Source organism: Anomaloglossus baeobatrachus, chromosome 6 (genome assembly GCF_048569485.1).
Source record: "Anomaloglossus baeobatrachus isolate aAnoBae1 chromosome 6, aAnoBae1.hap1, whole genome shotgun sequence".
Lineage (NCBI taxonomy): Eukaryota > Metazoa > Chordata > Amphibia > Anura > Aromobatidae > Anomaloglossus > Anomaloglossus baeobatrachus.
The window spans coordinates 32181308-32203766 of NC_134358.1; the positions used below are offsets into that span (position 1 = coordinate 32181308).

Below are 22459 nucleotides of genomic sequence, written 5' to 3' on the forward strand. Positions count from 1 at the left end.
GCCTTCCTTTTGTCCGGCTCCTGTTCATCGCTTGAGGAAGCGTTGCATATCCTGGATCTGGTGCGGGCGCTCCGGATCTATGTGTCTCGCACCGCCGTTATTAGGCGGTGCACCTCTCTCTGGTGCTGACTGCTAGTCAGCGTAGCGGTCTCTCGGCATCTAAGCCGACCCTGGTTCGTTGGCTTAGGTCGGCCATTTCGGAGACCTACAAGCGTACTCAAGTGCCTTCCCCGCCGGGGATCAGAGCACATTTGATCAGACCTGTCGGCGCCTTTTTGGGCTTTCAGGCACCAGGTTACGGCTCAGTAGGTCTGTCAGCCTGCAGCTCGAATTAGTCTGCATACTTTTTCGAAGCACTACCCAAGGCATGCTCATGCTTTGGCAGACGCGGGCTTGGGCAGACTCATCTTTCCGGCGTCTGTCGCCCATTTGTGAAGTTAGGTTTGCCTGCTTCTCAGTTGTCTGTTTATTCCCACCCATGGACTGCTTTTGAACGTCCCATGGTCTGGGTCTCCCATAGGAACGATAAAGAAAAAGAGAATTTTGTTTACTTACCGTAAATTCTTTTTCTTATAGTTCCGTCATGGGAGACCCAGCACCCTCCCTATTGCCTGTTGGCAGGTTTCTTGTTCCGTGTGTCTTCACCGGCTGTTATTGTTGTAGACAGAGGTTCCGGCTCTTCCGGATTTTACTCTCTCTTCTTGTGGGTGGATGTCCTCCTTCAGCTTTTGCACTAAACTGGCTAGAACTGGCTAGCAGGGGGTGTATATGCTAGGAGGGAGGAGCTACACGTTTTGAGTGTAGTAACTTTGTGTGTCCTCCGGGGGCAGTAGCTATACACCCCATGGTCTGGGTCTCCCATGACGGAACTATAAGAAAAAGAATTTACGGTAAGTAAACAAAATTCTCTTTTTTTCTGCCAGGAGATGCAAATTTGGTGCAGAAATCTGTTGTTTTTTTTTTTGCACCAAATCTGCATCTCCTGGCAGATGTTTATTTTTTTTTTTCTCCACCACTATAGGGACACAGGCAGCGTTTGTGATTTCAGCCAATCACAAACACTGTGACTCAAAGTGGGCGGCGCAGTTTGACTGCAACCAATTACGGACACAGGTACTGCCGGAGGGCGGGGGAAGCAGTGAATATGTATGAAGGTTAGTGAGCGGACCCGGAAGTAGTGTTACAGCCCCGCTGGAGACTCGGTAAGTATAACGCATTTGCTCTAATCCCCCCCCCCCCTTCCTCCCCCTAGCCCTTCTACCACCATTTGACAGCACAGTGTTCGGGTCACCATTGATTTGTATGGGATTTAGCGTCCTTGACAAATGTTCAGGTTCAAATCCGGTCCCAAACTGGATTTTCTTTGTCGCTCCATTGGGAGACCCAGACAATTGGGTGTATAGCTTCTGCCTCCGGAGGCCACACAAAGTATTACACTTTAAAAAGTGTAACCCCTCCCCTCTGCCTATACACCCTCCCGTGCATCACGGGCTCCTCAGTTTTATGCTTTGTGTGGAAGGAGGCACACATCCACTCATGCGTTCTCATTTTAGTTATATCGGTTGGAAGTAAAGTGGGCCCCCACGGGACCCCCGGCATGTTCCCTTCTCACCCCACTACGTCGGCGGTGCTGTTAAGGTTGAGGTACCCATTGCGGGTACAAAGGCCGGAGCCTCATGCCGTTTTCCTTCACCATCCCTTAGCGGCTCTGGGAGAAGTGGGATCCTGACCGGTCATCCAGTTACTGGGACCGTGCTCCCTCCGCAGCCCCTGTGGGAATCTGTCGGACAGGAGTCTATTTATCCTCAGGGACCGGGCCCTGCATCTCTAAGGTACTCTGTATCCCCATGGGGGTTGTGCATGGAGCGCCTTCATCCCGGACGCTGCAGCAGCTGCTGATTTGTTTAGACCGGCGGACTTCCGCGCCGACCGCGCCTGCTTGTCGTCCGCGGTCTTAAATTTAGTCCCCGGCTTCATTGCGGCCTAGTAGCAAAACTCCCGCCCCCGGGCCTGTCTGTCAGGGGTAAGGGCGGGACTGCCGACCTGACGTCGGATGTGAGGGCCGGAGCATCCTGTATGTTTCCTCCCCCCTCACTGATCACTGTGGGGACCCCAGATTCCCGCACTTTTCTAGCGCCGCCCACGGCTCCACTCCTCCCCAGAGAGCTCCGGCAGCCAATTTTTTTGACATTCTGCCGGTGGAGGAATAGATTATATATATATATATATATTTATAATATAATTTCTGTTCGGTCGGGCTATATACCTTTCCCCATATACCCTCAGTGATCACTCTCCTAGGAGACAACAGCATGTCGTCCACAAGGAGCAAGGGTGCTAAGGCACAGGGTTATTTTGCGACCTGTACCTCTTGTGCGGCTATGTTACCTGCGGGTTCCACCTACCCTCACTGTGAGCAATGCTCGACCCCTGTTTTGCTTGCTCAGCCGGAGCCTCGGTCACTAGTGGGCCCCTCGGCTCAGGTAGAATCCGTTGCTCCCCCTGTCCAGGCGGCAGGGACAGAGTTTGCCGTTTTTGCTGAGAAACTCTCTGAGTCACTTTCACAATCCATGGCTCAGTCTATGGACAAATGGTCTGCCAAGCTGCTTGAAGCTTTGCAGTCCAGACCGGTCCTTACACAGGCCCCGGGCCCTGTTGGATCATCCCCTCCAGGCCCCTCTCTGTCCGCGCCGCAGCGCGCTCCCAGGGGGGGCCCTAGGTCTCACGTGGAGGACTCCTGCCCGGACCACAGTCCCAGACCGGCTAAGCGGGCTCGCTGGGAATCTTCCCCGACTTCTTCACGCTGCTCGGGTTCCCAGCTTGAGGACTCTCTGGAGGACGAGGCGGACGTCGCAGCTCAGGGCTCTGACCCTGACGTTGCTCTCAATCTTGATACACCTGAAGGGGACGCCATAGTAAATGACCTTATCTCGTCCATCAACCAGGTGTTAGATATATCTCCCCCGCCTCCACCTGTAGAGGAGTCGACTTCTCAGCAGGAGAAACACCAGTTTCGGTTCCCTAAACGTATACGGAGTGCGTTTTTTGATCACTCTAACTTCAGAGATGCTGTCCAGAAGCCCAGAGCGGTTCCGGACAAGCGCTTTACTAAGCGCCTTACTGACACACGTTACCCCTTCCCCTCTGACGTTGTTAACGGTTGGGCTCAATGTCCCAAAGTGGATCCTCCAGTCTCTAGATTGGCGGCTAGATCTGTGGTATCGGTTGCAGATGGCTCATCGCTAAAAGATGCCACTGACAGGCAGATAGAGCTCCTGGTGAAATCCATCTATGAAGCCACGGGCACGTCTTTTGCCCCGGCTTTTGCAGCCGTGTGGGCACTCCAAACTATCTCAGCTTGTCTGGCTGAGATTAATGCGGTCACACGTAATTCTGCTCCGCAGGTTGCGTCTTTGACTTCTCAAGCGTCAGCTTTTTCTTCCTACGCCATGAACGCAGTTCTAGACTCTGCTAGCCGTACAGCGGTGGCATCCGCTAACTCTGTGGCAGTCCGCAGGGCCATGTGGCTGCGCGAATGGAAGGCAGACTCGGCTTCCAAGAGGTTCTTAACCGGTTTGCCGTTTTCTGGCGACCGATTGTTTGGCGAACAATTGGATGAGATTATTAAGGAATCCAAGGGAAAGGACTCCTCCTTACCCCAGTCCAGACCGAAGAGACCTCAGCAACGGAAAATACAATCGAGGTTTCGGTCCTTTCGTTCCTCCGCCAAGCCCCAATCCTCTTCGTCCAACAGGCCGGAGAAAGGCCAGAGGAACTCCTATGCGTGGCGGGCTAAGCCACGCCCCCAAAAACCCGCCGGAGGCAATGCCTCCAAGGTGGCCTCTTCATGACTCTCGGCATCCCCGAACCGCATCCTCGGTCGGTGGCAGGCTCTCCCGCTTTTGCGACGCCTGGTGGCCACATGTTCAAGACCGATGGGTGAGAGACATTCTGTCTCACGGTTACAGGATAGAGTTCAGCTCTCGTCCCCCGACTCGTTTCTTCATAACCTCTCCGCCCCCCGCGCGGACCGATGCACTTTTTCAGGCGGTGGACGCTCTGAAGACAGAAGGAGTTGTGATCCCTGTTCCCCCCCAGGAACATGGTCGCGGCTTTTACTCCAACTTGTTCGTGGTGCCAAAGAAGGACGGTTCGTTCCGTCCCGTTCTGGACCTCAAACTACTCAACAGACATGTGAGCATCAGATGGTTTCGGATGGAATCTCTCCGCTCGGTCATCGCGTCGATGTCACAAGGAGACTTCCTAGCATCGATCGACATCAAGGATGCTTATCTCCATGTGCCGATCGCACCCGAACATCAACGCTTTTTGCGTTTCGCCATCGGGGACGAACACATTCAATTCGTGGCATTGCCTTTCGGCCTGGCGACAGCCCCACGGGTGTTCACCAAGGTCATGGCATCTGTTGTGGCGGTCCTACACTCTCAGGGCCACTCGGTGATTCCCTACTTAGACGATCTTCTGGTCAGGGCACCCTCTCAGATGGCGTGTCAAAACAGCCTTACCGTCGCTCTGGCGACTCTCCAGCAGTTCGGGTGGATCATCAACTTCCCAAAATCCAAGTTGACACCGACCTAATCACTGACTTACCTCGGGATGGAGTTTCATACTCAGTCAGCGGTAGTCATGCTACCGCTGGACAAACAGCTTTCTCTGCAGGCAGGGGTGCAATCTCTTCTTCGGGGTCAGTCACACCCCTTGAGACGTCTCATGCACTTCCTGGGGAAGATGGTGGCAGCGATGGAGGCAGTGCCCTTTGCGCAATTCCATCTGCAGCCACTCCAGTGGGACATTCTCCGCAAATGGGACAGGAGGTCGACTTCCCTCGACAGGAACGTCTCTCTTTCCCTTGCAACCAAGACGTCACTTCAGTGGTGGCTCCTTCCCAACTCTCTGTCGCAGGGAAAATCCTTCCTACCCCCAACCTGGGCTGTGGTCACCACGGACGCGAGCCTGTCAGGGTGGGGGGCGGTTTTTCTCCATCACAGGGCTCAGGGAACCTGGACTCCGATAGAGTCTTCCCTTCAGATCAATATTCTGGAGATAAGGGCAGTGTATCTAGCCCTATTGGCCTTTCATCGGTGGCTGGAGGGCAGGCAGATCCGTATCCAGTCGGACAACGCCACTGCCGTCGCATACATCAACCACCAAGGAGGCACTCGCAGTCGTCAAGCCTTCCAGGAAGTCCGACGGATTCTGCAGTGGGTGGAAGCCACAGCCTCCACCATCTCCGCAGTTCACATCCCGGGCGTAGAAAACTGGGAAGCAGATTTTCTTCGGCGCTCCATTGGGAGACCCAGACGATTGGGTGTATAGCACTGCCCTCCGGAGGCCACACAAAGCAATTACACTAAAAAGTGTAAGGCCCCTCCCCTTCTGGCTATACACCCCCAGTGGGATCACTGGCTCACCAGTTTTCAAGCTTTGTGCGAAGGAGGCACACATCCATGCATAAGCTCCACTGTTTAGTCAGCAGTAGCTGCTGACTATATCGGATGGAAGAAAAGAGGGCCCATACTAGGGCCCCCAGCATGCTCCCTTCTCACCCCACTTGCGGTTTGTAAGGTTGAGGTACCTATTGCTGGTACGGAGGCTGGAGCCCACATGCTGTTTTCCTTCCCCATCCCCCTGAGGGGCTCTGAGGAAGTGGGATCTTTCCGGCCACCAAGCCCTGAGGCCGGGCTCCATCCACAGACCCATAGAACCTGCTGGATGTGGAGCGGGAGTGCCGTTCAGGGACAAGGCCCTGCAACTTTCAGGTACTCTGTGTCCCCGTATGGCAGGCCACGCACACTCCAGGCTTGCTGGGTGTGCTAGTGCGCCGGGGACTGTAGCGCTGTGCGCTGGGCTTATAGTCCCTGCAGATTACTGGGAGACTTTACGTGTGGGGACCGCCGCGCCGACCGCCCCTGGAGCGGCGGCGCAGCTGCGACTTGTAGTGCGCCGGGGACGCGCTTCTAACTTTAGTCCCCGGCTTTTGCGGCCTAGCGCCGCTTCGTTCCCGCACCCACCCTGTCACTCAGGGAAAGGGAGAGACGCTGTTCTATAGCAGCGCCGAGGGCTGGAGCCTTATTTGCATTCTCCAGCCCCCTTCACTAGACACAGTGGGCGCCGGGTTCCCGCTCTTGTCTCGGGCACGCCCTCGGCCCGCCCCTCTCCTCTGGACGCCGGCAGCCATTCCGGCACGCAGAGCGGGAAAACGGAGACAAGCGCTGAGCTGCCAGCACAGGATTCCGGCGCCACACACCCGCTTTTGTGCGGGCGGTAAGCGGCAACTAAAGTGCTGACCCACTAATGCCGAAGTGTCCTGTTGTACTTTTGTACGGTCGCTATTCAGAATGCAGACCTAGAACCAGCAGCAAAAGATCAGGGGTGCTGGAGCACAGACTCTGTGTGCTACTTGTCTTGCATGTGCTGCAGTGTCATGTGTCCTTTATGCTTGTATGCTTTACATTGCACTGTAAGGGCTATTCTTGGCTGTCTACCCGCCTAGATGGCTAGACAGCGGCAGCAAACAGCAATGGTGCTAAGGCACAAGCTTTCAATGCTGCTTGGATTGCATGTACTGCAGAGTTTGTTTTCATGCTTGTACATTCACTGCATGTCGCTATTCTTGGCTAATGCTCCTTGATGACCAGACAACAGCAGCAGAAAAGCAAGGGTGCTAAGGCACAAGCTTTCAATGCTGCTTGGATTGCATGTGCTGCAGTGGTTATTTTCATGCTTGTATGCTATACATTCACTGTATGTCGCTTTTCTTGGCTAATGCTCCTGAATAACTAGACAACGGCAGCAGAAAAGCAAAGGTGCCAAGGCACAGGCTTTCTATGCTCCTTGTACTGCATGTGCTGAAGTGTTTATTGTACTTCATGCTTGTATGCTATACATTGCACTGTACGGTCGCTATTCTTGGCTAATGCTCCTAGATGGCTAGACAGCAACAGCGAAAAAAAAACAAAAAAAAAAAAAAAACATGGGTGCCAAGGCACAGGCTTTCTATGCTGCTTGTACTGCATGCGATACTGTTCCAGGACCCCCAGTGTGTGCAATTACTCAACGGGGTCTCTGCTACAGGTGGCCAAAAGAACCACCTGTGATCCCTGTCCAGGGACAGGGACGGAGTTGCAGTTTCCGCTGATATATTGTCTGTGACTATGACTAACATCTTACAGACTTTGCAGTCCAGACAGACCTTGGGCAATGTTGATTCAATGCCCCTGGCCACCCTGATTTCGAAACAAATCATGGCTCCAGGAGGCTCCCATGCATCCCAGGGTGCAGGCTCTGACACGGACGACAGTCCCAGACGGCCTAAGCGAGCTCCCTAAGAACGGCCCTCGACTTCATCACAGTACTCTCTGTATGATGATGCAGACGTAGCTGTTCAGGACTCTGATCCTGAGACCGCTCTCAATCCGGATACACCGGATGGTGACGCTATAGTGAATAATCTTATAGCGTCCATCAATGGAAGGTTGGGTATTTCTCCCTCAACTCCTCCAGTGGAGGGGTCAGCTTCACAGCAGAAGAAATCCCTATTTCGGTATCTCAAGCGTATATTGAGTACTTTTCTGGTCACTCTGACTCCAGAGAAGCAGTCCAGGAACACCACGCTTATCCCGATAAGCGTTTTCTCCAACCGTATTGAGGATACGCGTTGTCTCTTCCCCCCTGACGTGCTCAAGCGCTCCAAGGGTGGATCCCCCAATCTCCAGGCTTGCGGCTAGATCTATAGTTGCAGTGGAAGATGGGACTTCACTTAAAGATGCCATTGACAGACAGATAGACCTCTGGTTGCAATCTGTCTATGAAGCTATCGGCGGGTCGGTTGCCCCGGCATTCGCAGCCATAGAGGCACTCCAAGCTATTTCAGCTAGTATTGCGCAGAGGGACGCGGTCACATGTACCCAACTCCGTGTTGTTACGCTCCTAGTGTTAAGGGATTGGAGCAGATGCTGCTTCCACAAAAGTGCTTAACCAGATTGCCTTTATCTGGTGACAGACTGTTTCGTGAGCGGTCGGATTAAATCATTCAACTGTCCAAGGGTACGGATTCTTCCTTACCCCAGCTATCAAACAAGACCCATCAGGAGAAGGGACAGTCGAGGTTTCGGTCCTTCCCAGGCTCGGGCACGTCCCAATTGCCCTCGTCCAACAGGACTCAAAAGGCTCAGAGGGGCGCAGGTTCCTGGCGGGCTCAATCGCGCCCGGAGAAGGCAGCCGGAGGAACCGCTACCAAGGCGGTTTCCTCATGACTTTCAGCCCTCTCTCTCCGCGTCCGCGGTCGGTGGCAGACTCCCCCGCTTTAGCGACATTTAACTGCCACAGGTCAATGGCCGGTGGGTGAGAGACAGTTTGTCGCAAAAACTTCCTCACCGGCCGAGCCGAGGCTCTTCTGCAGGCAGTAGGAGTCGTAATACCGGTTCCTCCTCAGGAACAAGAGACACTTTTTACTCCGATCTGGTCGGGGTGACAAAATAGGACGACTCCTTCCGTTCCGTTCTGGACCTTAAACTGCTCAACAAGCACGTGAAAACCAGGCGGTTCCGGATGGAATCCCTCCGCTCCGTCATTGCCTCAATGTCTCAAGGAGATTTCCTAGCATCAATAGACATCAGGATGCTTATCTCCACGTGCCGATTGCTCCAGAGCACCGGCGTTTGCTACGATTCGTTATTGAAGACGAGCATCTTCGGTTCGTAGCCCTACCCTTCGGTCTGGCGACAGCCCCACGGGTTTTCACCAAGTTCATGGCAGCAGTGGGACCACTCCCGCACTCTCAGGGTCACCCTGTGATCCCTTACTTAGACCATCTACCTGTCAAGGCACTCTTTTAAGAGGCATGCCAACACAGCCTGAACATGGCGCTGGAGACTTCCCAGAGTTTCGGGTGGGTCCTCAACTTTTCAAAGTTAAACCCAATCGCTGGCATATCTTAGCTGGGGGTTTCACACTCTCTCAGCGATGGTGAAGCTTCCACTGGACAAACAGCGGTCACTACAGACGGGGGTGCAGTCTCTCCTTCAAGGAGACACCTCATCCAGAGGCAGTCCCTTTCACGCAGTTTCATCTGCGTCCACTTCAATAGAACATTCTTCGCTAATGGGAGGGGAAGTCGATGTCCCTACACAGGAACGTCCCCCTTTCTCAGACGTTCAAGGACTCTCTTCAGAGGAGTCCACTCTTCAGATCAATTGTCTGGAGCTCTGGGCAGTGTATATTGCCCTGCAAGACTTCCTGCAGTGGCTGGAAGGCAAACAGATCCGAATTCAGTCGGACAATCCACAGCGGTGGCATACATCAACCACCAAGGCGGACTATGCAGTCGGCGAGCCTCCCAGAAAGTCCGCCGGATTCTGCTAGGGGTGGAAGACAGAGCATACACCATATCCGCAGTTCACATCCCGGGCGTAGAAAACTGGGAAGCAGACTTCCTCAGTCACCAGGGCGTGGACGCAGGAGAATGGTCTCTGCACCCGGACGGTTTCACGAATCGGCACAACAGCAAGGTCCCGGTTTTCATGACGATCAAAGAGCTCTGGCGACAGGCATCTCACGGTCGGTCAACCGTGGGCACTACCAGACCGGCCAGACTTACTGTCCCAAGGGCCGTTTTTCCATCTGAATTCTACGGCCCTGAACCTACTGTGTGGCCATTGCGTCCTAGATCCTAGTGTCCTCAGGATTATCCCAAGGGGTCGTTGCCACCATGAGACAGGCTATGACGCCCACGTCTGCTAAGATCTACCACGGAAGTGGAGGATTTTCTTTTACTGGTGCTCTGTACAAGGAGTGTCCCCCTGGCCATTGGCATTGCCTACTTTTCTTTCCTTCCTGCAATCTGGGTTGGAAAAGGGCTTGTCGCTCGGCTCCCTTAAGGGGCAAGTCTCGGCGCTATTGGTGTTTTTTCAGAAGCGTCTAGCACGACGTCCGCAGGTACGCACGTTCCTGCAGGGGGTTTGTCATATCGTCCCCCCGTACGAGCGGCCGTTAGATCCATGGGATCTGAACAGGGTACTAGTTGCTCTCCAGAAGCCGCCTTTCGAGTCTCTGACGGATGTTTCACTCTCTCGACTATCACGGAAAGTGGCCTTTCTGGTAGCGATCACGTCTCTTCGGAGAGTGTCTGAGGTAGCAGCGCTGTCATCCAAGGCTCCCTTCCTGGTGGTCCACCAGGACAAGGTAGTGCTGCGCCCCATTCAGGAGTTTCTCCCTAAGGTAGTATCCTCGTTTCATATTAATCAGGATATCTCCTTACCTTCCTTTTGTCCTCATCCGGTTCACCGGTATGAAAAGGATTTACATTTGTTAGATCCGGTGAGAGCACTCAGAATCTACATTTCCCGCACGGCGCCCCTGCGCCGCTCTGATGCACTCTTTGTCCTTGTCGCTGGTAAGCGCAAAGGGTCGCAGGCTTCCAAAGCCACCCTGGCTCGATGGATCAAAGAACCAATTCTTGAAGCCTACCGTTCTGCTGGGCTTCCGGTTCCATCAGGGCTGAAGGCCCATTCTACCAGAGCCGTGGGTGCGTCCTGGGCATTACGACACCAGGCTACGGTCGAGTCTGCACACTTTCACCAAACATTATCAGGTGCATACCTATGCTTCGGCGGACGCCAGCCTAGGTAGAAGAGTCCTGCAGGCGGCAGTTGCCTCCCCGTAGGGGAGGGCTGTCTTTGCAGCTCTAACATGAGGTATTTCTTTACCCACCCAGGGACAGCTTTTGGACGTCCCAATCGTCTGGGTCTCCCAATGGAGCGCCGAAGAAGAAGGGAATTTTGTTACTTACCGTAAATTCCTTTTCTTCTAGCTCCTATTGGGAGACCCAGCACCCGCCCTGTTGTCCTTCGGGATTTTTGGTTGTTTTTCGGGTACACATGTTGTTCATGTTGAATGGTTTTCAGTTCTCCGACGTATCTTCGGAGTGAATTTGTTTAAACCAGTTATTGGCTTTCCTCCTTCTTGCTTTTGCACTAAAACTGGTGAGCCAGTGATCCCACTGGGGGTGTATAGCCAGAAGGGGAGGGGCCTTACACTTTTTAGTGTAATTGCTTTGTGTGGCCTCCGGAGGGCAGTGCTATACACCCAATCGTCTGGGTCTCCCAATAGGAGCTAGAAGAAAAGGAATTTACGGTAAGTAACAAAATTCCCTTCTTCTCAGTCGTCAGGGCATGGATGCGGGGGAATGGTCTCTTCACCCAGACGTGTTTCGAGAGATCTGTCGCCGCTGGGGAACGCCGGACGTCGATCTCATGGCGTCACGGCACAACAACAAAGTCCCGGCATTCATGGCTCGGTCTCAGGATCACAGAGCTCTGGCGGCGGACGCTTTAGTTCAGGATTGGTCGCAGTTTCGACTGCCTTATGTATTTCCTCCTCTGGCGATGCTGCCCAGAGTGCTGCGCAAAATCAGGTCCGACTGTCGTCGCGCCATTCTCGTCCCCCAGATTGGCCGAGGCGGTCGTGGTACCCGGATCTGTGGCATCTCACGGTGGGTCAACCGTGGGCGCTCCCAGACCGCCCAGACTTGCTGTCACAAGGGCCGTTTTTCCATCTGAATTCTGTGGCCCTCAACCTGACTGTGTGGCAATTGAGTCCTGGCTCCTAGCGTCCTCAGGGTTATCTCAAGATGTCATTGCCACCATGAGACAGGCCAGGAAACCAACGTCCGCCAAGATCTATCACAGGTCTTGGAGGATCTTCTTATCCTGGTGCTCTGATAATGGTTTTACTCCCTGGCCCTTTGCCTTACCCACTTTCCTTGCATTCCTCCAATCCGGAATGGACAAGGGTTTGTCTCTCGGCTCTCTCAAGGGACAAGTATCGGCGCTATCCGTATTTTTTCAAAAGCGTCTAGCCAGGCTTCCGCAGGTCCGCACGTTCCTGCAGGGAGTTTGCCACATAGTCCCACCTTACAAGCGTCCGCTGGAACCCTGGGACCTTAACAGGGTGCTAACGGCTCTTCAGAAACCACCTTTCGAGCCGCTGCAGGATGTCTCTTTATCACGTCTTTCGCAGAAGGTGGCATTTCTAGAGGCAGTTACATCACTCCGAAGAGTGTCGGAGATGGCAGCGCTGTCATGCAAAGCCCCCTTCCTGGTTTTTCACCAGGATATGGTGGTTCTGCGTCCTGTTCCGGAATTTCTCCCTAAGGTGGTATCTCCTTTTCATCTCAGTCAGGATATCTCCTTACCTTCATTTTGCCCTAATCCAACTCACCAATGTGAAAAGGATTTGCACTCATTAGATCTGGTGAGAGCACTCCGGCTCTACGTGTCTCGCACGGCGCCCCTGCGCCGTTCAGATGCGCTCTTTGTCCTTGTCGCTGGCCAGCGTAAGGGTTCGCATGCTTCCAAGTCAACCTTGGCTCGGTGGATCAAGGAACCGATTCTTGAAGCCTACCGTTCTTCTGGACTTCCGCTTCCTTTGGGGCTGAAAGCCCATTCTACCAGAGCCGTGGGTGCGTCCTGGGCATTGCGGCACCGGGCTACGGCTCAGCAGGTGTGTCAGGCAGCTACCTGGTCGAGTCTGCACACTTTCACGAAACACTATCAGGTGCATGCCTATGCTTCGGCAGACGCCAGTCTAGGTAGGCGAGTCCTTCAGGCGGCGGTTGCCCACCTGTAAGAGGTGGTCGTTTTCGGCTCTTTTTATCGGGGTATTCTTTTACCCACCCAGGGACTGCTTTTGGACGTCCCAATTGTCTGGGTCTCCCAATGGAGCGACAAAGAAGAAGGGAATTTTGTTTACTTACCGTAAATTCCTTTTCTTCTAGCTCCTATTGGGAGACCCAGCACCCGCCCCTGTTCCCTTCGGGCTGTTTGTTCTTTTGTGTACACATGTTGTTCATGTTGAATTGTTCTTTTGGTTCATGGTTTCAGTTCTCCGAACATCCTTCGGATTGAATTTACTCTAGACCAATTTATAAGTTTCCTCCTTCCTGCTTTTGCACCAAAACTGAGGAGCCCGTGATGCACGGGGGGGTGTATAGGCAGAGGGGAGGGGTTACACTTTTTAAAGTGTAATACTTTGTGTGGCCTCCGGAGGCAGAAGCTATACACCCAATTGTCTGGGTCTCCCAATAGGAGCTAGAAGAAAAGGAATTTATGGTAAGTAAACAAAATTCCCTTCTTTTTCTTTAAGTACGGCCGTACTCCCCAAACCCAAACACCTGCGGGTTCACCCATCTCTGTTTAATAGTGAGTAATGACGACTGTCGACAAATATAATAGTTCTAGTGTGAGGGCTTTTGGGATGCATTTGATATTTTGATTTTTGTTTGTCTTTCGGCAGGGAGGCAACGACAACCCAAAAAATGGCAGTAATGATGATTCCATTTTTTTTTTCTTTTTTCTTAACTGCATCTACCATATGGATTAAATGTTTGTTTTTTGATCAAATTTTTACAAATATGACGACGCCACATATTGGGTTTTTTTAAAAAATTTTTTATTTTTATTTTTAAAGGGAGTCTGTCGCCCCCAAAACGTGATCCTGCAAGGTTTTGATTGCTTTTTCGATATAATGCAACGCCGCAGTATTACAGTATATAGTAACTTTTTTTTTTTTCACATTAAGGCTTATGCAGGCGTAACACGGTACGATCTATCTTGCGATTTCACGAGCGATCGTACCCGCCCCCGTCACTGCCCGCATCGCACAAATTCGTTAAACCGCAGTCACACGCACCTGACCTGCTGAGCGACCTCGCTGTGGGCAGCGAACATCCTCTTCCTGAAGGGGGAGGGACGTGCGGCGTCATAGCGACGTCACACAGCGGCCGGCCAATAGAAGCGGAGGGGCAGAGATGAGCGGGATGTAAACATCCCGCCCACCTCCTTCTTTCCGCATAGCTGGCGGGAGCCGCGGGACGCAGGTAAGCTGTGTTCATCGTTCCCGGGGTGTCACACGGAGCGATGTGTGCTGACCCGGGTATGATGAACAACTGGCGCCATGTTAAATAAACACTTTTTTAAAACTTAGCGACGAGTACACTATTTGTGACCGATACTGCGTCGCTCGGAGGTGTCACACAAAACGATGTTGTGAACGATGATGCCGGATGTGCGTCACGAAAACCGTGACCCCGACGACATTTCACACGATAGCTCGCTTCATGTAAAGCCCGCATTAGTCTTTGGCTGATCTTACTAAGTTAGTGGAGATGGGTGGTCTTCATTAGGCCCCCAGCTGCCATGCAATATCATAGTGGGGGGCCATTTGGCACCCAAATGGACTTGCCCCTAGTCGTGCAATTTAATTGTTGCAGTCAGATTGATAGATATGTTAAAGGGAACCTATCACTAGTTTTTTCAGAATTGAACCAAAAGTCCCCCCTTCTGCAGCTCCCGAGCTGCATTCTATGAAGGTGCACCTTGTTCCCCGACTCCCCTTGCAGACCCCAGAAATACCTTCTATAAAATCTTCCGCCACGTATGGTAGTGACCTGTTCTGCTCGGATGGGCGTCCTTTTCTGGGCTCCTGTCCCTGTCCCTCCTTCTGCTGTTGTTCGCCATCCTCCTTTCATGACTGACGTGGGTGACGCCTCCTTCATTATCCAAATTGCTCTGCAAAATCTCGTGCCTGTGCAGAGTCATTCCCGGCTCGCGCAGGCGCAGTCTGCTCTGCCCCATTGCGGGCAGAGCCGAAAACATAGGTGCGCTTGCGCGAGCTGGTGAGGTCTGTGCGCAGGCAGAGATTATGGCTGGCAATGTGGATGATGTCACTTGCGTTATCCTCATACCCAACCCAATTCTCGCACATGTGGAAAGACCTCACCAGCTCGCGCAAGCGCACCTATGTTTTCGGCTCTGCCCGCAATGGGGCAGAGCAAACTGCGCTTGAGCGAGCCGGGAATGACTGCACAAGTGCAAGATTTTGCAGAGCAACTTGGATAATGAGGGAGGCGTCACCCACGTCACTCATGAAAGGAGGACCGAGAAGGGTGGGCACGCGTCCGACCGAGAAGGGAGGGCGCGCGTCCGACCGAGAAGAGATTAATTTACATACGTGGCAGTCAGATTTTATAAAGGTATTTCTGCAGTCCAGGAGCTGCAGAAGGTGATATTTTTGGTTCAATTCTGAAAAAACTGGTCACAGGTTCCCTTTAAACACTAGGCGATCACAGTCCACTCTGATCACTACTGTTAGAGGCAAGTAGTGACTGTACAACACAGCTGGCACCCGGCGTTTCTGGAGAAGGCTCAGCCCCTGAGCCTGCTTCATGCACCTGCTCTATGGTGTAATATTATGTCTTGTAAAGGGTTAATATTTTATGGGGGTTTTCCTATTTTGTAAAATAATATATTTCTTACCTATGTCCTCTCTAACTTCTGGGATGTTTTCAGATGTGGACAGTGTGCCTGTGCACCAGGGAGCGGCCGGGCCTCTCTATACGGGGCCTCTCTATACGGGGCCTCTCTATACGGGGCCTCTCTATACGGGGCCTCTCTATACGGGGCCTCTCTATACGGGGCCTCTCTATACGGGGCCTCTCTATACGGGGCCTCTCTATACGGGGCCTCTCTATACGGGGCCTCTCTATACCGGTCTCGCGGGCCCTGCCCGGTTGGGAGTGGAACTCTGCATGAAAATTGGAGGGTAAATAGCGCTAAATTAGGACAGTGCGCTCTATACTTACCGGCGGCAGCCGGACAATACAGCAGTTCTTTACCTTTACGAGATGACGTTTCACCTGTAAATACAAATGTGGCTCTGCTGCATCTGGAAACTTTAAACAGGAAAAATTAGAATATTTTTGGGCATCTGGTGTGAGGAGCTGAGCTGTAGTGTAAAGCATGGCGAGAAAGGAGTAGTCTATTGGAATCTGATCATCATCGTCGTGTGATGAAGAAGCCAAAGATGTCACATATGTTATTGGGATGTACAATATGCAATATTTTCTTTTCTTTTCTTTTTTTTTTTTTGTAGCCAATGACTTTGAGGGGAAGTTCATTCTCCCCGATAACGAAAAGGAGAAGGAAAAACAGCCAAAGAGATCGCGCCTGCAGAAAACAGACAAAGGGCCGCCGCCAAAAGAGACCGAGAAAGCGCAGGGGGTGAACCCCATCGTCAGCGTCCTCCTGACTGCTCACGAGGCCATTCCAGGTATCATGTGTCCCGGGGATGGGCCTGGCCGTGCTGGGTGTCCGTGTGCTCGTAAAGGGCTCATCACATTAAAAGGGTTATTTCGGGGGGGGGGGGGGGCATGAATGGCCTACACATAGTGAATGCCAACAGTATTAACACATTAGGGGTCCCAGCCCTGGCAGTTGTAATGTTGGGCTGGACCCCACGCTGTCCTGATACTGATGGCAAAGGTGTGGAGTTAAATGTGTCACCCGGTCACAAGATCACGTCTCCTATGGGGGCTAAAAAATACAGTGAAAAATTAAAGGAAACCTGTCACCAGATTTGAGGCCTATAGCCTGTGGCCACCACCATCGGGCTCTTCTATATACAGCATTCTAACATGCTGTATATAAGAGCCCAGGCCGCTGTGTAGAACATAAAAAAACACTTTATAATACTTACCCTAAACGGTCGCTGCGGTGGAGTTGGGTCATATGGACTTCTCCGGTGCCGTCGCCTCCTCTTTCAGACATCTTTCTCGTCTTTCCTCTGAAGCCGGGATACACGATGCGTCCTACGTCATGCACACTTGCCAACATTGAGGTCCTGCGCAGGGCAGATCAAAGTGTTGTAGTGCGCCTGCGCAGGACCGGCGAGTCTGTATGAGGTAGAACGCGTCATGCACACAGGCTTCAGAAGGAGGACGAAGATGGCTGAAAGAGGAGGCGCCCAGGTCCACCGCGCGACTGTTAGGTAAGTATCATAAAGTGTTTTTTATGTTCTCACAGCGGTCTGGGCTCTTATATACAGCATGTTAGAATGTGTATATAAGAGCCCACTGGTGCTGGCCGCAGCTTATAGGCCCCAAAACTGGTGACAGGTTCCCTTTAAGAAGCGCCTGTGCTGCATTCTATAAAGGTGCATGTTACCCTCTGACTCCCCCTGTAGCCCCCACAAATACCTTTTATAAAATCTCCCACCATGTATGTACATTGTCAGGCCTGGTCCGATGTGGTCATCCTAACCTGCACCTCCTATCCATCCTTTCATTCGTGGACGACTCCTCAGGCACCAGCCACGTAGCGTAGGCGGCCAAAATCTTGCACCTGCGCAAAGAACTCGCCGAATGCAACGCTTTTTGGTGCATTCGGAGTTAAAAATAAATGGTGTTTTCCAAAACTACAGCTCATCCCGGATAAAACCCAAAAGCAAGAGGAATAAGAGAGGAACAGCGTCAGCCATAAAATGAATGTGGGGGCTCATCCTGGTAATATGCCATCCCCCTCTAATGATATCGCCGTACAGCAGGGTCTTGGGGAGCTGCACTGGGGCCCGATGTCTGTACACAGCGGGGCCCGGGCGAACACACGTGCAGGAACTGACATTGGGCTAAGCCGTCACCACTCCCCAACAATTCACAGGATCAGGGTGGTCTCTGGGGGCTTATAAAGCTGTGTAATTTATATAATATATATATATATATATATATATATATATATATATATATATATATATATATATATATATATATATATATATATATATATATATATATATATATATATATATATTATACGGATTATATACTGCAGGGTCCAGGGGAGGTGGGGGCAGCTCTGGAGCGGTGCTGGAGGATGAGGCAGGCTGGTAGAGGCTGGTGAAGGCTGTAGCGGAAGATCTCCTGCTCGTATAATATGCACTGCTGCTGTCCTTCACCGCGGTAACTGGCTGGGGGAGTGGCGCATATTAGATGTGCCTGTGCTCCCCTTTGATGCCACATGCCCCCCCCCCCCCTCCCCCCGTGTTAGATATGACCCCCATGCTGCTGACCATAGTAAAATAAAAAAACTCTTTACTTACCTACTCCAGTGTATCTCCCCGGTGTCTCCCTGCTGCCGCTGTGATCATGTACGCAGAGATGTCACTCTACTGTGCCGATCACATGACCGGCACCGAGAACCAGGAAGTGCAAGAGCTCAGCAGCACGGAGGGAGACACGAGGGAGGACAGCGCTGGAGAAGGTAAGGCAAGAGTTTATTTTACTATAAGCAGCAGCATGGGGGCCATATCAAACACAGGGTGATGTGTGCCATCCACAGGGGGCCATGGGCAGCACAGGGGCTGTGTGCCAGCCACAGGGGGCCATGGGCAGCACAGGGGCTGTGTGCCAGCCACAGGGGGCCATGGGCAGCACAGGGGCTGTGTGCCAGCCACAGGGGGCCATGGGCAGCACAGGGGCTGTGTGCCAGCCACAGGGGGCCATGGGCAGCACAGGGGCTGTGTGCCAGCCACAGGGGGCCATGGGCAGCACAGGGGCTGTGTGCCAGCCACAGGGGGCCATGGGCAGCACAGGGGCTGTGTGCCAGCCACAGGGGGCCATGGGCAGCACAGGGGCTGTGTGCCAGCCACAGGGGGCCATGGGCAGCACAGGGGCTGTGTGCCAGCCACAGGGGGCCATGGGAGCACAGGGGCTGTGTGCCAGCCACAGGGGGCCATGGGCAGCACAGGGGCTGTGTGCCAGCCACAGGGGGCCATGGGCAGCAATAGGGGCTGTGTGCCAGCCACAGTGGGCCATGGGCAGCAATAGGGGCTGTATGCCAGCCACAGGGGCCATGGGCAGCAATATGGGCCGTGTGCCAGCCGCAGGAGGCCATGGGCAGCAATAGGGACCGTGTGCCAGCCGCAGGAGGCCATGGGCAGCAATAGGGACCGTGTGCCAGCCACAGGGGGCCATGTGCCAGCTATAGGGGACGTGTGCCAGCAATAGGGAACATGTGGCATCACTGGGGACGTGTGCCAGCACAAGGGGGCTATATTCAATATAAGGGGGCCATATCCAGATTAAGGGGGCTAATTTTAGGATGGGGGGGGCTATGAGGGACATATACCCTATATGATTTGTTAGACGGACACTGGCATTATAAGACGGACCCCATTTATTAAAAAAAATTCTCTTTTCCTTCACCAAATTTGGGGGTGCATCTTATACTCAGGTGCGTCTTATAAAGCGAAAAATACGGTGTGTATACATATATAATTTTTTTTTTTTGCAGGAGCAACAAAAATAGTTCCAATTGAAGCTGCAGCTCCGGCGGTGGAGCCCGAAGTAAATCTACAGGCGGCTGAGCCAGAGCAAGGAATGAGGAGAGGATACCAGGAATATGCCATCCCACAGGTCCCACAGGAACAGGCCACTCATTCCAGCAGGTACCACAGAGGAGAGTCCACTTTTGATTAATTTTTCAGCTTTTTGTGTCATTTCCAGTCAACCATCAGCAGAATAGTAAGTGCAGCTCTGGAGTATAATACAGGGTGTTGCTCAGGATCAGTACAGGATTAGTAATGTAATGTATGTACACAGTGACTGCACCAGCAGAATAGTGAGTGCAGCTCTGGAGTATAATACAGGGTGTTGCTCAGGATCAGTACAGGTTCAGTAATGTAATGTATGTACACAGTGACTGCACCAGCAGAATAGTGAGTGCAGCTCTGGAGTATAATACAGGCGGTAACTCAGGATCAGTACAGGATAAGTAATGTATGTTTCCGGCTCCTGGTGTATGTTTTGCAGATTTTCCAGCAGATAAATAGTTACTGGATAAACGTGGAGTTTCTGTTGCTGGTGCTGCTGTCAGGTCCTGGATTGATGCGTGCAGATCTTCGCTGTAGGTGGCACAGCTGGATTTCCGCTCTAGATTTGTGATGCCGCTCTCCCGAGAGGTGTAAATTCAGCGGCTGTAATTTCACTTAGATGTAGATCAGAGCCCGGAGTGTGATGCTGCATCAGACGCTCCCTCGGCGCAGGCAAGTTTCAGATTCACAATTAGGACGTTCAGCGAGTGGCGGTGCAGAAGATTAATGGGGGAGGCCGGAGAACGGATCACCCTTACTCCACAGATCACAGGGAAGCTCACAGATGACTTCCTAGAGAGTATTAGTGTACCACCATACCACCATAGCCAGGTCCGACAACTGCTGTGTACTAGTCGTGTACAATTATGGAGCATGCTCAGGTTATACAGCACAGTATTCACACTGGGCTTCTTGAAGGCCAACCCTTGCTTCTGGCCTACCTTACACGTGGGATTAGAAGACTTTTGAATGGAGCAGTGCTCGGCTATTTCTTTGGCATGGAACAAGCTCAATCACCGCCTTATTGAACGGGGTCTATTTAGAGAAAGGGTCCTAGTCTACAGCCCTTGGGCAAGCATAGACTTCCTTTCTCACTCATTGGGGGACACAAGAACCAAGGGTTTGTCTGTTACCACCTGGAGGTTTACACTAGAAATACAGCTTACAAAAAAATTGGCTCCCCACAGAAGACTATACCTTGCCTGCTAGCACCAAGTTTCTTCAATTTAGCTACTTGTCATTTGGAGGCAGACACAGGCCTGAGTCTCAGACCAGTCTTAGCCTTGGTTAGGCTTCTTTATTTTTGTTTGTAGTTGTTATCCTCACCCCAGTGATAGCTTTAGGATGTCCCATGGTTCCTGTGTCCTCCAGTGAAGCGAATCAAAATTGAAGATTTTTGGTACTCACCATAAAATCTTTCTCATAGTCTTCATTGAAGGACACAGCACTCTCCCTTAGTGGCTGGGTTGGGTGTGAATTTTTAAGCTATTTTCTCTTAGGGAGGTTATACTTTTTTCTTTCTTGCTTTAGTTTGTTTTGTTTTTTTTCTTTGCCTACTGCTTTCTCACTAACAGGTGCTAACAGGCGAGGTATAGTTTGCTGGGGAAGAGTCAATTTATTTTGTTAGGATGTATGGTTAAGTGTCCACCTCACAGGTGGCAGCAGACTAATCTATTGTTCCTGTGTGCCCCAATGGATATGTCGCGGGCGGAGGAGGGGACGCCGCGCTCTCTCACTGCTCGGGTCCGGCTGCCGCTGCGGCCTGCTGCTGCCGCTGCTCGGTGGCTCGAGCGATGGGCCGGATCCCGGGGACTCGAGCGGCGCTCCTCGCCCGTGAGTGAAAAGGGGAATTGGTGTTTTGGGATAGTTTATTGTCCGTGACGCCACCTACGGTTGTGGTGATTTGTTAACACCACCGCTGCTCTGTATGGGGAGCCCGGGAGTGATGGTATGGAGCAGCCAGTTGTTGATGTGCCCCTCCATGGGTAGGGGTTGTGGTGCTTCTGGGGCCCAGTGATGGGGTTGGGATGGTGGACAGGCGGGTATGGGGCCTGTGGAGGTGCAGGGGTGCAGGGGCAGCGCTGTGCCGCACGGCACGGAGGTACTCACTCAGCCAGTAAACACGACACAGTTCTCGGTAAACAAACGGCTGGTTGGACGGGTCCCTCGGACGGTTCACAGTGCTGACTTCCCCTGCAGTTGACGGTGACGGTCTCTTCCCTGCACCTATGTGTTGTTGTTTGGTAGCGATGGGTTCCCACCGGTAACCCGCTCCCCAGCTTGGATATGAGCCGGAGGAGCTCCACTCTTGCCCGCAGGCGCTGGCCCTGGGAAACTGGTGCCTTGGCGGTGGCGGTGTCTCCCCTTAACGGTTGGACTGTTGCCTTCAACGGGACTTGGTTGTTGGTCGACAGTCGTCCCCTTCACTGACGGATTTGGCAAATTCGGCGACTCCTAGCCTTGCCGGGATCCGAAAGGCCCCTGCCCTGGTGCTGACTAATCTTCGTATACCGCTCCGGTACCGCCGGGTCACCACCCGTCCACGGTCCTTTCGGCAACCTCCAATCCGTCTCGCCTGCAAACAGTCACCGCCGTCTGCCAACCTTGCTGTCTCAGTCCGGGGCACACACCCGGACCAACTTCAGGCTTCTTTCTGTCACTTTCTCTGTCGCTCTTACTTTAGCTCCACTACTACTTCACTTCCTTCTCCTTTGACTTCCTAAACTTCACTTCCTTCTCCGACTCTAGTCTGACTTCAACCCTCTTCTAGCCCTCAGCTAGACTTCAACTCCCTGGTTCTCCCGCCTCCAGGGCTGTGAACTCCTTGGTGGGTGGAGCCAACCACCTGGCCCACCCTCTGGTGTGGACACCAGCCCCTGGAGGAAGGCAACAAGGATTTTAGTTTTGACTTTGTGTGTACCTGCAGGGAATGTGGGGTGCATGTGATGTTGTGACCTGTGACCCCTGGCTTGCCCAGGGCGTCACAGATACTACGAGAAAGATTTTATGGTGAGTACCAAAAATCTTCATTTCTAGTTTGCTTCATTGGAGGACACAGGAGCCATGGGACATCTTATAGCTATCACTGGGGTGAGGATAACCATTAAAAACAAAAATAGAGAATGTTTTATGGTACCAAAAATCTTCATTTCTAGTGTGCTTTGTTGGAGGACACAGGAACCATGGGACATCTTAAAGCTATCACTGGGGTGAGGATAAGAATTACAAACAAAAA

General features: G+C 52.5%; 1 protein-coding gene across 3 annotated transcripts in view; it reads left to right on the forward strand.

Annotated features, from left to right (window-relative positions):
* The window catches only part of ZFAT (zinc finger and AT-hook domain containing), a 259690-nt gene that overhangs the window by 49589 nt on the left and 187642 nt on the right, over positions 1-22459 (forward strand). For all 3 annotated transcript variants that reach the window (XM_075352843.1, XM_075352844.1, XM_075352845.1), the window contains 2 exons: positions 15952-16128; positions 19146-19299. In XM_075352843.1, the coding sequence (XP_075208958.1) occupies positions 15952-16128; positions 19146-19299 (331 nt within the window). The remainder of the gene's footprint in view (positions 1-15951; positions 16129-19145; positions 19300-22459) is intronic.